Source organism: Cnephaeus nilssonii, assembly GCF_951640355.1.
Source record: "Cnephaeus nilssonii genome assembly, chromosome: 2".
Classification (NCBI taxonomy): Eukaryota; Metazoa; Chordata; class Mammalia; order Chiroptera; family Vespertilionidae; genus Cnephaeus; species Cnephaeus nilssonii.
Window position 1 is genome coordinate 90,452,068 of NC_137073.1, and position 15,406 is coordinate 90,467,473.

Sequence of the window (15,406 nt, forward strand, 5' to 3'; positions counted from 1 at the left end):
GGCCAACTCCGAGGATGGCGGTGTTCGGGAGCTAGGGGCACAGCTGGAGGCGGAGCGGGATGCCCCCTCGCTAGGCCACGTCTCCCGACTCCGGGCTCCAGCCCTGGTTTGTAGAGAAGCGAAGGGGTAGGCGGGGCGGGAGGACGCCACACAGCGCGAGGATCACGGGCCGGCGACCGTCACCCGGGGCGGGAGGGGCGTGGCCTGCGAGAGGGGGCGGGGCTCTCGGCGCCCCGCCGTCGCTTCCGGCGCCCTCGGGCCAGCCCCACGCCGGCGTGCCACATCCTCCGGTGACGTCAGCCGGCGCCGCCATATTGGAGAGGCGCCGCCGCCGCCGCCGCCGCCGCCGCCTCGGAGCTCCGGCTGCCTCCTGGCTGCGGCTGCAGGAAGGAAGGAACCCGTCTCGCGCCGCGCCGACGCCCGGCCCGCCCGCCTCGCCCCCGCCGTCTCCCCATGATTGCCCCCGGCCCCGCTGCCGTCAGACGTCGCCCCAGCGCCCGGATTTAACACGGAAGCCCGGGTCGGGGGCCGCGGGGGAGGAGGAGGGAAAGCCGGTCTGTCTGTCCCGCGTCCCAGTCGGCCCGGCGCGGCGCCTCGGCCGGAGCCATGACCTCGCTGACCCAGCGCAGCTCGGGCCTGGTGCAGCGCCGCACCGAGGCCTCCCGCAGCGCGGCCGACAAGGAGCGGGCGGCCGGCGGCGGTGGCGGCAGCGGCGAGGACGACGCGCAGAGCCGCCGCGACGAACAGGACGACGACGACAAGGGCGACTCCAAGGAAACGCGGCTGACCCTGATGGAGGAGGTGCTCCTGCTGGGCCTCAAGGACCGAGAGGTGCGCGCAGGGCGGGGTGGCCGGCGGGGCCCGGGCGTCCGCCCTCTGAGCTCCCGCGCCCGGGGGCGCCCGGCTGGCCCGTTGCCCCCCAGGTCCTCCCGGTCCTCCCCGGTCCTCCCCGCACAGACGGCTCGGGTTCCCTTCCTCCTTTCACATCACTCAGTGCCGTCCGACTCCCTGGCTGTGCATTTCCTCCTCGCCTCTTCCGCGCGGTGAATAGCCCTTTAGCCCGTGGACACGCCAGGTTACCATCCCCACCTGGAGACGCGGGTTAGAGCGGAGCACCTGGAGCCTCCAGCCCCGAACTCCCGCCTTTTGCAGGTTCCAGGACCTGGGAGGGCTCCGCGGGTCTGATTTCTGGGAGGTTAAAAAGCTTTAAGGTGTGGACTGTTGGGGATTTTTTTAAATGTCGGTGAAATGGTAATGGGCAAAGTTATTTTACTGATAAAGTTAGAAGTCCAACAAAATCCTCAGGACACTTAACTGGAAAATGACTCACTAGGTAAACTTGTTTTGGGTGGAAGGTTATTTTTAATATTGCTTTAAAATGTTATCAGTTGATGTTCTATTCTTCAGAAAGTCTTAAGGAAGGGCTTTTTCGTGGGGGGGGTTGGGGGCTTGAAGTGCCAGGCTCGTGATTTGATGAAAGGCCTCACAGCCTTAGGTAGGCTGAAGTTGCCATAGGTGTTTTTGTTCAGACTTTGAAAGATTATATTCACCCAAATATCTTCTGAGAATTTTCACACATACAGTTGGGGAAAAAAAAACACTCGCCTAGTGTACACCTTATATATTCATCTCCTAGGTTCTGTCATTAGCATTTTGCTGTATTTGTGTGTTTTTTTATCACATATCCTTCTGTCTACAAAAATGATTATTTTAAGAGGCTTCCAGACTGTGGGGGAGATGGTTAGTCTAAATCAAATGTGGTAAGGTGGTTTCAGAAGCTTGTTTCAGCATGGACACCACAGACATTTTGAGACGTCAGATACAAAAAGATCTAAGTTTTTCTTTTCTTTTTTAAGAATTTTAAAATTATAGCTGACATACAAAATTGTATTAGTTTCAGGTATTCCTAAGTTTTGATTGCAAGAACATTTTGTCAATTCATGAAGGTGGGTAAAATCCTTCTGAAACAACTTAGTCTTCACCAAAATGTATCAGATATAGGTGAGGTTATATGGACTGTTGGTGGACTCCTGATATTTAGTAATCAAATGAACTAAAGTTTACCTGGATAGAACTGTCTAGAGAGCATTTGCAATATCTAGGTTTTCCATTTGCTGAAGTTTTACTAAGATCACATGAAAAAGGTTATGTCTCTCTGGCTGTGAAGTGGGCCTAGGCTGTATGTGGAATTTTTTTGTTCTTTGGAAAAATAAACTACATGTCTAGTGTCCTAGAAATATGGTTTTTAGAAGGTATTCAACTTGCCTTTTTAGGCTTCACAATTTAGAATCTTGGTAATAAACATTTTTCTTTGTTTATAATAATCACCTTTTTTCTTTGCGACAAAAGTAACATTTTAGAAAAAGAAAATGAAAAAGGAAGAAAACGAGTCATCCTCGTTCCTGAGTGGACATTTTGGTTTTATAGTTTTTGAGCGATTTCTGTGAGGGCATATCCTGATGTAAAACTAAAACTTAAAAATACTAAAACTAGCTTTTGGACTTTTGAGTTACTCAGAGTGAGAAATTATGGTGTTTCAAGTATGTGTTACTCTAAATGTTTAACAGTGATGGGCAACCTTTTGAGCTTGGTGTGTCAAACTTCGCCAAAAAACTGAGCATAACTCGGGTAGTGTGTCACTTTGAGGAAAAAACATTATTTCGCGATACTTATAGTTTAAATAACATAAATATTTCATCCTCGGCATGCGGCCGCCTCAGCGGCAGCGTGTCATCAGAAATGGCACTGACGGGTGTCAGAAGTTCGTGTCATCAGAAATGGCACTGACGGGTGTCAGAAGTTCGCCATCACTGGTTTAGCATATCAGCACACTATTTTCCTGTGATAGATTTTCATGAAGATAATCTAAACAATTTGTTTGTTGAACTTAAGATTCTCTCATCATTTATGTTTCCATCTCTCTCTTTCCCTCTCTGAAATCAATAAAAAATCTAATTTAAAAAATAGTACTTAGTGGGAGATAGGGGTGGCCGGGGAGAGGTCAGTGGGGGGGGAAAGGAGACCTCTTTAATACTATATGTAATATTTTAAACAATAAAGGATTTTAAAATATATATATTATTTCAATATTATTTCAGTATATAATCAGTATAAAAAATAGTACTTAGAAAATTTAGACAATTTAAAGTTCTCTGGTGGCAGATAATTGAAGTCATCAGTTGTGTTTGTGTCTGGAGTCACAAACTTTGCCATGTCTTGGCCAAGGTCCAGACACTAGCTAATTCTGAATATTTCTTGCTGATTTCAACAACCACCATAGGGAACTTCATATTGCCTGTTGTAGGCAGGTCCCGGGAGTTGAAGAGGAGGTGGGTGTGGTTGGGATTTTGCACTACTTTAGATTTAGGTTTTAATGATTAACTTCTGTATTTTTTCCTGTCTTCATGTCTTCACTTACTAATAACCAGCCCTGTCAACTCATCCATTCATGCATTTCTCCTTTGGAGGTTTTCCCCATGTCTTCAGCTTGTATCACTCTTATTAGAGGGGTAGGAATTACTCTCTTACCAAGAGCCTAGGCATTTATGCTTGTTAGTATTAGATTTTAATGTACTAAATTTGATATTAACAAGTTCATAATACAGGGTGGGGCAAAAGTTGGTTTACAGTAGGTTTACAAACCTACTTTTGCCCCACCCTGTATATAGTTCAGTAAACTTACTGCTTTAACTTTTTAATTATTTTAACTTAGCATCCATCTTTCTAACATCTGGTTACTCTAAAGATATTTAAAAGCTAAATTTTAAGGTTAGGCAGGTCATTAGTGATGGACACATTTTATATATATGTAAGCTAATCTTGTTTGAAATAAAAATAAAAAATTGCAAAACGTTTTACTTTGACTTTTTCAAAAGGTGAGACTTACAGCTTTTAAAAAATTTTTTTGTTGAGCCCTAGCCGGTTGCTCAGTGGATAGAGCGTCGGCCTGTGGACTGAAGGATCCTGGGTTCAATTCTGGTCAAGGGCACATGCCCAGGTAGTGGGATTGATCCCCAGTGTGGGCCCTGCAGGAGGCGGCTGATCAATGATTCTCTCTCATCATTGATATTTCTATCTCTCTTCCCCTCCCTTCCTCTCTGAAATCAATAAAAATGTATTTTAAAGAAATACTCTTGTTCAATAATAAACCTACAGAAAAGTGCAAATATCATAAATGTGATGAATTTTCACAGACTGAACATTCCTGTTAAACTAACACCTAGGTCAAGAAACAGAACATGACCAGCTCTCCAAAAGTCCCACTTGATTTCCTTTCTAGTCACTGCCTAGTCCTCAGAGGTCACCGTTATCTTGGCTTTAGAATTCAGCATAGAATAATTTTTTTCATTTGTGTATTTTCATTTGTGTCTTGCTTTTGTTAAGCATTGTTTGTGAGATTCATCCATATTGTGAGATTGTCATTTGTTCATTCTCATTGAGTTATCAACTTGTATCACATTTATAATCTACCATAGTTAAAAAGTTACTTTGACATTATCTGAATCTAAGTGTTCTCCTCCTTCCCCTCTTTACTGAACAGAAGCCTCACCCTGCCAGTAAGCATATGGTCTGGCTTCAGATTACCTGTTATGGGTGACTCTAAAGTCATTGTGAAGATTATTTTTTTAAATTTAGGAACACATTTCAGAGTTTTTTGTTTGTTTGTTTTACCCATGATGATCTTTTCTGGCTTTTATATTAAAACAGATGCCAGAGCCCTTTTGGGAATTCCTGTGCTCAGTCTGGGTTGAGCATCAAAGACATAGGTATTGAAGTAGATCTTCAGAGGCTACAGCCAGGATGGCAGATAGGTTTAAACTTGAATTCAACTTTCAAATAATGGGCACCATTTCTGTAATCTTTCCTGTTTGAGGGGGAGGAGAAGCAAATGAGCCAGGTGTTTTTCTTTCCCCAACTATTTGATTTTCCATAGATGCCTGAGTGTTTTCAGAATGCCTCATTGAGAATTACCTCAAATAACTGGTGTCATGTATTTTTAAAAAATATATTTTTTTATTGATTTCAGAGAGGAAATGAGAGGGAGAGAGAGATAGAAACATCAGTGATGAGAGAGAATCATAGATTGGCTGCCTCCTGCATGCCCCCTACTGCGGATCGAGCCCGCAAGCCAGGCATGTGCCCCTGACCGGAATCGAACCTGGGACCCTTCAGTCCACAGGCCAACGCTTCACTGAACCAAACCAGCTAAGACTGTGTCATGTACTTTTCAAATATCTTTGTCCGTGGCAAATCTTAGTGATTTAAGATGGGATTTGATTATTTTATTTTATTTTTAAATATATTTTATTGGATTTGATTATTTTAAATGATCAGGTGTAAGAGTGAGCCTGAGGAATAGCAGAAGTGGAAAGAGGTGCTGTAGTCCTGGTCTGAAGTGTATCCTTTATTTTTACATATTTTAAGCTCTCTGAGCCTTAAAATTCTCTAAATGGAGAAGTAGTCCTCTTAATGTTCTGATTGGACTGCTACAGACATTTTTTGTTTTGCTCTCCACCAAGAATTCCCCTAAGGTTTGTCTTGCTTTTAAGGCATTCCCCATTGTGTGTATAGCCCAAGATGCCCTATTGAAGCATTTACACGTTCCCTTTTTGTGGTGCAACCAGGCCTAGGCTTGTCCAGTCAGATATTTTCTCACGGGACTTTGGCTGTTGAGAGCAAAATAGGCCGTGAGGCTTTTTGGAGAACTATGTTAGTAGTGTCAATATGTGCAAGTTTAAATTGATGCGGTTTTTTGGAGACCTATCCAAGTAATGTTAGTGTGTACAAGTTTAAAATGATGGAACGGACTTTGCATGGCTTTTAAACTGGCTCCAAAGATTGATCCCAAAGATAGATGCATTCCATTTTTGGAATAAGTTTCCCAGGTTCACTACTTTGAAATATTACCAAAATGTATAACTTAAAAAAAATTCTCCTTTCTATATATGCAGTGATATACACCATCTCAGCGTATCAGATTTGATGAGTAATTCATTCAACAAATATTCAGTATTTCAAGATGTGCTAAGATTTTAGTAACAAAGTATAATAAAGGCTTCTGAGTTTTGGAATTTTTTGATTTCTTATTAATACAAATAATCATTCCTTCATATTTTTGAAAGATTTGAACTTTTTTTTTTTTTTGCATGTATTTAAGCGTAGGTACAAAAGTCTGAGAGATACAGAATCTCAAAAATTAGTTTTTGGAGTTCATTGAACCATTTGACTGTACCTTTCAACTGAGATATTGTACTATTGAAACCATTTTCAGTGCCTCAGGGTTCTTTCACAATGTGGCCAGAAAACTAATAAATGATATTTATTAACTTCAAATTTTCCGAGTTGCCCTGTATGAATCATTTGAGATTATCTTTTAGAATGTACAGTATTTTGAAATTATTTTGTTCACATTTTGAAATATTTGGGGAATTTTTTTTATATTTAAGAAATAGTTACAGTAAGTGTCGGCTTATATATCTCAAAATACTCCAAAGCAGCGTTCGCCAACCTTTGGTTGGCGACTGCTGCTCTAAAGACATCATGCGTGTCATGTTAACCTTTTGGCCCAACATGAGTCTCCTTTTGAGGCAGCACCTTGAGACTGCTTGTCCCCGTGTTTCTTCCATTTTAATACATGTAGTGACAAGTACCAACTATTTGATTTTCCATAGATGCCTGAGTGTTTTCAGAATGCCTCATTGAGAATTACCTCAAATAACTGGTGTCATGTATTTTTAAAAAATATATATTTTTATTGATTTCAGAGAGGAAATGAGAGGGAGAGAGATAGAAACATCAGTGATGAGAGAGAATCATAGATTGGCTGCCTCCTGCATGCCCCCTACTGGCTTCGTTTTGAAATTGATGTACTGAAGTTTTTTTGTTTTTGTTTTAATATATTTTATTGATTTTTTACATAGAGGAAGGGAGAGGGATAGAGAGTTAGAAACATCAATCAGCTGCCTCCTGCACACTCCCTACTGGGTATGTGCCCGCAACCAAGGTACATGCCCTTGACTGGAATCGAACCTGGGACCCTTGAGTCCGCAGGCCAACACTCTATCCACTGAGCCAAACTGGTTACGGCGATGTACTGAAGTTTTAATTTAGGTATTACAGTGATGTGTAGGAAGTAGACTGTTTCTCTTTAGATGTTTGGTAGATTTCTGATTTGTAAGAATACAATTAATATTAAGGTACATTACATTACCAAAAAAATGCTTCTGGTTAAGTATACATTTAAGCTTAACTAATATTTAACCCTAACTGGTTTGGCTCAGTGGCTAGAGCGTCGGCCTGTGGACTGGAGGGTGCCGGGTTCAATTTCGTTCCAGGACACATGCCTGGATTGCCGGTTCAATCCCCAGTAGGGGGCGAGCAGAGGCAGCTGATCAATAATTCTCTCATCATTGATGTTTCTGTCTCTTCCTCTTTATTCCTCTCTGAAATAAAAAAATATATATATTTTTTTAAAAACTAATTTTTAAATGAAAAAATAATATTTTAAAGCTAAACTTAATAAACTGCATTTGGATTACATATTCCTTTAATGAAAAAGTTCTTAAATTGGAGTTTACAGATCGTTTTTACAAACTGAACACTCTGCAATTGTATTTTGTGTGTTTTCCTGGAGAAAGAGGACATAATGTTTTCATCTGATACTCAAAGCGTGTCGTGGACCAGAAGGTTAAAGATTACTGAATAGGAACTGTTTCTTAGTTTTACTTTTAAGTTTTTCCATTGTTTTATTTTGTTTTCCTCCTGAAAATTAACTAGAAAATTCCAACTTTCAAGGTTGGCAGTGAGTTGAATTCTGAGTTACTTGAGATCTGAAGCCAACATTTCTTTTTTGTGTGTAAGAAAGGTTTATCACTCATGAAGATTTTAATACCGTTGGACAACTCTGCAAGGCAGCTACTGATGATTCTTTTTATTTTTATGCTCATATTTTAAAGCCAACATTTCTGCAGCCTGGCCATCTTGCTAAAGGGCATTCATAAGCTGTGTAACTACCACATCTATAATTCTAACAATCTCCATGCATTCATCAAATATTTATTGAGCCAGGCCTTTCACTAGATATAAACACTAGGAAGAAGATCTCTATTTTCATTTTAGTTCTGTGGCTCAAAATTCTTATAGTAAAGTACAAAACTAAATTGTGTTGCTATTTTGATAGATCTCAGCCTGACATATAGCTACCACTCAGTAAATATTAAGTAAATCAGCCAAAACCGGTTTGGCTCAGTGGATAGAGCGTCGGCCTGTGGACTCAAGGGATCCCGGGTTCGATTCCGGTCAAGGGCATGTACCATGGTTGCGGGCACATCCCCAGTAGGGGGTGTGCAAGAGGCAGCTGATCGATGTTTCTCTCTCATCGATGTTTCTAACTCTATCCCTCTCCCTCTCTGTAAAAAATCAATAAAATATATTAAATATTAAGTAAATCATGTATTTTCAATGGTTTCCTTAAGGGAGTGAAAATTGGTTCTGGGGGTGGTGGTGAAAAGTTCTTGCTCTTTTTATGTATAAAGCATAGATACACATAAGCATCCAAACACATACACAGGGAACCCATTTTATTACAATTTAATGGGGGAGAGGTTAGGGAGAAAATGTCTGAAAAAGCTCCTTTAGGGAGTGATATTGAAAAAAACTTGAGAAACACTGAAATTAATATTGAAAATAAAAAGTTTGTGTATAGCTGAGGTTTAGAAACCTTTTTCTCTGATAAGAATTCTTGTAATAGAATTTGTAGTAGCTGGAGGAACAGTTGTAGCATACTGAACTGTAGGAAGTTCTGAGTTAAATTTTTTTGTCAAAATGATTCTTATTGGTTGATAATTTGTAGGTAAACTTTTGTGTTCCCTCACCCATTTCCTTATGGGAGGACTGGAAATTAAAGAACTGCATATAAATTTTTTTTACATTTCTTTATTGATTAAGGTATCACATATTTGTCCTCATCCCCCCCATAAATTGTTAATGGTTATTTTTTAAAAGCTGTAAGTCTCACCTTTTGAAAAAGTCAAAGTAAAACATTTCACAATTTTTTATTTTTATTTCAGACAAGATTAGCTTACACATATATAAAATGTGTCCATCACTAATGACCTGCCTAACCTTAAAACTTAGCTTTCAAATATCTTTAGAGTACCCAGATGTTACAAAGATGAATGCTAAGTTAAAATAATTAAAAAGTTAAAGCAGTAAGTTTACTGAACTATATACAGGGTGGGGCAAAAGTGAGCTGTGGGCTTTTTTCTTATTTAAAATTATTACTTTAAAAATATCTATTGTTTTAATCACTTGTATTATTATTAATTTTAAATATATTTTATTGATTTTTTTACAGAGAGGAAGGGAGAGGAATAGAGAGTTAGAAACATTGATGAGAGAGAAACATCTATAAGCTGCCTCATGCATACCCCCTACTGGGGATGTACCCCACAACCAAGGTACATGCCCTTGCCTGGAATCAAACCTGGGACCCTTCAGCCCGCAGGCCGACGCTCTATCCACTGAGCCAAACCAGTTAGGGCTTATTATTGTTATTATTTTATGTTCATATTGTTCCACCTTGCCTATGGGAATTCTTTTTGGCTTTAGTGTTCTTTTGATATGACTTACTAATATTTGGTAACTTCTTTCTTCTGGTCAACAACAAAAGTTCCAGGCTTACCTTGTATGTATCCTGCTCCAAACCTGGAATCAGTCATTCCTTCAAGGAGTCCTAGTTTCTTTTAGTGGGGAATGGACCACAGTTAACTTATTTGCATTGGCTTACTACATGCATGAAAATAGTTTTAACCAGTTAACTGCCGCTTGTCCAAAACAAACTATCCCCACACGCCACAATATTTTGAATTTAATTTAAAAAATCAATTTGCAATGAATATTACAAAAATAAATATATTGCTCACAATTTGGGCATTCTTGAATATTTTCAGTTGAAAATTCTCATGAAAAATGATTTTTTAAAGTGGCTATAGACGCTTATGGTGTACAAAGGGTTAAAATAGCAATGTCAGCATTACTACCAACTGACTATTGAGTTCAATCTAAAATTTCTTTGTAGTACTTTTTTAGTTAAAATAATGCCTTCTAAAGCCAGTTAAAATAATTAATTTTTCAAAAAAAATTAATTTTTCTATGTAGTTGTATTACTAAGAAGTATATACTTAGGTTAGTTCATTTGTTTTCATTAATTAAAGAAATTTTTTCTGTTTTGAAATGGTGTAACTACATTACAAGTTAGAAGTCTGATTTTCATTGTTGTCCCTTCTATTTTATTCCTACCTTCCCTTATTGGTAATAAAAAAAAATAGTTTGGGAAGTATTTCTTAGCACCTCTCCTCCTTATATAAAAGGTAGTCTATTATCTATGTTGCTTGGCATCTTCCTTTTAACTCTGAAGATTGTTCCACATCATTACATAGACATCTTTTATGGCTCCATTGTATTCCATTATGTATATAAGGTGGAACCTTGGTTCTCGAACTTAATTTGTTCTGGAAAACTGTTTGAAAAGTTATTTGTTTGAAAATTGTTATCATTTTTCCCCATTAGAAATAATGTAAATTGGATTACTCTGTTCCAGACCCCCAAATGATTCCATTTTAACCCTTCTTATATATAGTACATGTCTAATGTACTCTTTTTTTTTTTTAATATATTTTATTGAGATTTTACAGAGAGGAAGAGAGGGATAGAGAGTCAGAAACAACGATGAGAGAGAAACGTCGATCAGCTGCCTCCTGCACACTCCCCACTGGGGATGTGCCCGCAACCAAGGTACATGCCCTTGACCGGAATCAAACCCGGGACCTCCCAGTCCACAGGCTGACGCTCTATCCACTGAGCCAAACCAGTTTCGCTCTAATGTACTCTTTAATATATAAATAAACACTTACTAAATTTATCTAAGCACCCCCTACTAGCATTAAATGAATCACTTTCGGCACTCGTTCCAGGGGTGTCTTTCAGTAAGTCAGTATGCGGCATCTTCACTTTTACATACATGGCTGCCTCTGAAATGCTGTCACTGGTGGCTGTTTTTCTTTCAACAAAAACATTTTGTTGCCTGAGAGATGCGTTTTGTCATACTGAGGTATCAGCATGAAAGGGTGAAGGAGAGAGAGAAACATCAATGATGAGAGAGAATCATTGATGGGCTGCCTCTGGCACGCCCCACTCTGGGGATCAAGCCCGCAACCTGGGCATGTGCCCTTGACCGGAATTGAACCCGGGACCCTTCAGTCCACTGGCTCATGCTCTATCCACTGAGCCAAACCGGCTAAGGCAAGACTTTCTTCTTTTGATCTGTTTGTTCATGTGCCAGTATCACATCATTTCATTTCTAGAGGTTTGTAAATCTAAAGTCTTACCTAGTAGGACAGTTTCCACTTCTGTTCCCCATATATTGCTCCCTCCTCTCCCAAGTTTTCTTGGCTAATCTTTTTTATTTTTCTTTAGGAACTTTATTTTTAATTTGTATAGTTCCAGCAAAAAAACCCAACCAGTTGTTATTATTGTTTTACTCTTTTATTTCATCCTCACCTGAGGATATGTTTTCATGGATTTGATTTTTGCAAGAGAGAGAAAAACATGGAAGTGAGAGAGAAACATTGATCCGCTGCCTCCTGTATGTGCCCCCAACTGGTCATCGAACTCGAAACCTAGCTATGTGCCCAGAATGGGAATTGAACTCACAACCTTTTTGTGTACCACAATGCTCCAACCAGCTGAGCCACCCAACCAGGGCAACAGGTTTTATTTTTATTGGAATCATATTAAATTTATGTTAACTTAGGAAAAACTGATAACTTTATAATGTTGAGTCTTTGTATCTAAGAATGAGATGTTTTCCATTGTCCAAATCTATTTTTTAGTATTTCAAGAGAGTTGAAGTTTCCTTCATGTAGGTTTGCCTAGATATTTTCTTTTTTGGGGGTTACTATTGTAAATGAGGTCTTTGCAAGTATTTTTACCTTTTATATTTTACTAGCGTTCCCGTTGCAGTAAAAATCCTGCAATAGGGTTTCCTGCTGCACTCTACCCCACCCTGCCTGCTCTCCTCCCTTGTCTCCCGCCCCGCGATCTCCGCCAGCCCCCCTGCTTTTCTAACTTCTCCGCCAGCCCGCTCTCCTTCCTTCTTCCCTGGCCCCGCCTCCGCTCCTCCCTTCTCCCCCGGCCCGCCTTCTCTGCCAGCCCGCCTGCTTTTCCCTTCTCCCTTGACCCGCCTCCGCTCTTCCCTTCGCCCCCGGCCCCGCCTCTGCTCCTCCCTTCTCCCCCGCCCCGCCTTCTCCGCCAGCCCCCCTGCTTTTCTAACTTATCCAACAGCCCGCTCTCCTCCCTTCTCCCCTGGCCCCGCCTCCGCTCCTCCCTTCTCCCCCGGCCCCGCCTGCTCAACTTCCTTCTCCCCCGGCCCCGCCTCCGCTCCTCCCTTCTCTCCCCCCCCCCCCCCCCCCGCTTGCTTGCTTCTCTGCAGCTTTGCTCCCTTCTGCAGCTCTTGGCTTCTTTCTATGCTGTCGCGATATGCAAATTAGCCGCCATCTTTGTTTTGATAATTTGCATATTCGTCCTGATTGGTTGGTGGGCGTGGTTTGGCTGGTGGGCGTGGCTTGGGCGTAGTGAAGGTGCGGTCAATTTGCATATTTGTCTATTATTAGATTGTTTGTATATGACAGCTATTGATGTCTGTTGATTTTATAATCTTGGTACTTTTCTAAATTCTCTTATTGTTTATAGTAATTTTTCCATTAATTCTCCTTGATTTTACATTTTTATCAATCTCCCCCCCCCCCCCCCCCCAAACCCCAGACCCTTTAGCCCTCACTTTCCTTTTTCCTTATCACTCCCAGCTCTAGGCAGCCATTATGATAGTTTTCTTAAAACTGTAATAAAATTTAGCTTAAAACAGAAAATATATACTATCTCAGTTTTTGTGGATCAGGAATCATGCATTGCTTAACTGGGTGCTTTTGGGTCAAGGTGCCTCATGAGATTGCAGTTAAGTTGTTGGCCAGAGCTTCAGTTTCATCTGAATGCTCAACTGGAGGAGGATTCTGTTCCTTGCAGGTTGTTGGACTGAGAGCCTCAGTTCCTTGCCTGATTTGTATCTATATAGAACAACTTGCAGCATGGTAGCTGACAGAGCAAGCGAGGAGGAAGAGGCCCAAGGTGGACGCCACAATCATTTTGTAGCCTAATCGCTGAGGTGACATACCATCATATTTGCCATAATTTGTTTCTTAGAATCAAGTCCCCAAGTTTAGTCTGTATTCAAGAGCAGGGGATTGCATGAGGGCATGAATACCAAGAGGCAGGGATCATTGGGAACCATTTTAGAAGTTGCTTCTATACAAGGATAGGATAACTCTTTTTTTTTTTTTAATCTTTTATTTTTTGGCTTTTTATTCCATATTCTTTTTGATGGCAAGCCATCTTCTGTAGGCTTCATTAATTATCTCAGCATACCGGAATGTGGGGTTTTTAGGAAATAGTGGTGATTTTTAGGTTTCATGTAGTCCAGAATCTATCAACCAGAGAGTCTTTAACTTGGATTTTAAAATCTAAATGTATTACACACTTAGCATGCCTCTGTAACTATTAACAGTGTGCCAAGATATTTCCAAGTTTTCTTAACAGTTTGATATTTAGAAAAACTTCAGTGTCCAGAGAAAACTTGGAACTTTTTCTTGTCCTCTCTAAAATTACATGTAATAGTGTCGAACACCAGTTTTCAGGTACTTCATCATAAGTGCTTATGTTAACATTCATTACAGACAGTTCTTTATATGCTATTAAAGAGTTTTTAAAATACCCTTGATGATTGACTTGCAAGTGCTTTTTTTGAAATTAAAATAGGTCATGTATACTGTTTTGCCCTAAGTCACTATATTTATTCCCTTAGGCCCTTTTGCCCTAAGTCACATATTTTATCCCCTTAGGCTCTACAGGGTCGCCTAAGACCAGTGGTCTGCAAACTCATTAGTCAACAGAGCCAAATATCAACAGTACAACGATTGAAATTTCTTTTGAGAGCCAAATTTTTTAAACTTAAACTTCTTCTAACGCCACTTCTTCAAAATAGACTCAGGCTGTCGTATTTTGTGGAAGAGCCACACTGAAGGGGCCAAAGAGCCGCATGTGGCTTGTGAGCCGCAGTTTGCCGACCACGGCCTAAGACCATCGGAAAACACAGATATTTACATTACGATTCGTAACAGTAGCAAAATTACAGTTATGAAGTAGCAACAAAAATAATTTTATGTTTGGGGGTCACCACAACATGAGGAACTGTATTAAAGGGTCGCGGCATTAGAAAGGTTGAGAACCACTGGTCTAGAGTTTTAGGCCTTCTTAATCCTAGGCCCTCCATTCTTCAGAGAATCAATTTGCCTGCTCTTCTTTTTACCAAGATTATGCTATCCTGTTCTGACTTTTAACTAGAACCAGTTGTAGCTTCTGCTTCCTCTTCAGAGTTGGGTGCTTTAAGTTGATAGCTGGCAACCTTGCTGGCAAAGTTCATGGCGTCATAATTTAGACAACTCCCAGTTATTCACTCTCAAAGAGTGTCCTGACTTCATCTGGTTGGTTCCTGATATACTTGAGTAACCCCAGATCCGTAGGTGTCTATCAATCTCATTGTCTGGCTGTTCTTCCACTTTCGATATAGGCTCTTAAATTTCTCTTTGGAGGCCCATCTGATCGTTTTACTATTTCTCATTCAGAATTGAAGGCATGAGCCCATACATAAATTTTCTAATATAGTCTTCCAAAACTAACTTTGTATTTTTATCATAGTCGGCATTGAATGAATGTTATTCTAATTTTTCCTGAGGCCACATTGGGCTAGATGGTTTTTCCTGGGCTGCTTAACTTGCCCATATATACTAATAATAAACCACTGTAATCTGAGGTTAACTGTGTTGTTGAACCCTGGTCCTTGCAATATGGAAGAGCTTAATAAACACATAACTTAACGAAGAATGAAAGATACTATATATTTAAACCTCTGATTTCTGAAGTTATTCATCTGCAGGTAAGGATAAGTAGTGAAAAGTCAGTAAACCCCTGAAAATCCTAGAGTAGTAATGCATAGTAATTATATATTTTTTAATATTGTATTTAAAATTATAATTATGGCAAGATATGGAAGGTAAAAGGCACCAAATGGTTAAAAATATTTCTATTTTTGTCTCTGAATTAAAAGTAAATTAGCTATTATGTTTCCTTTTTTTAAATAGGGTTACACATCATTTTGGAATGACTGTATATCATCTGGATTACGTGGCTGTATGTTAATTGAATTAGCGTTAAGAGGAAGGTTACAACTAGAGGCTTGTGGAATGAGACGTAAAAGTCTATTAACAAGAAAGGTAAGAGGAGTGCTAAATAAATA

The 15,406-nt window shown here is 40.2% G+C and overlaps 1 protein-coding gene across 1 annotated transcript in view; it reads left to right on the plus strand.

The window, feature by feature from the left end:
- Positions 1–323: 323 nt before the first annotated feature.
- The window catches only part of LOC307114052 (Golgi phosphoprotein 3), a 36,876-nt gene continuing 21,793 nt past the window's right edge, over positions 324–15,406 (plus strand). The window contains exons 1-2 of the mRNA XM_079796236.1: positions 324–831; positions 15,252–15,383. Coding sequence (XP_079652362.1) covers positions 607–831; positions 15,252–15,383 — 357 coding nt within the window. The 5' untranslated portion in view covers positions 324–606. The remainder of the gene's footprint in view (positions 832–15,251; positions 15,384–15,406) is intronic.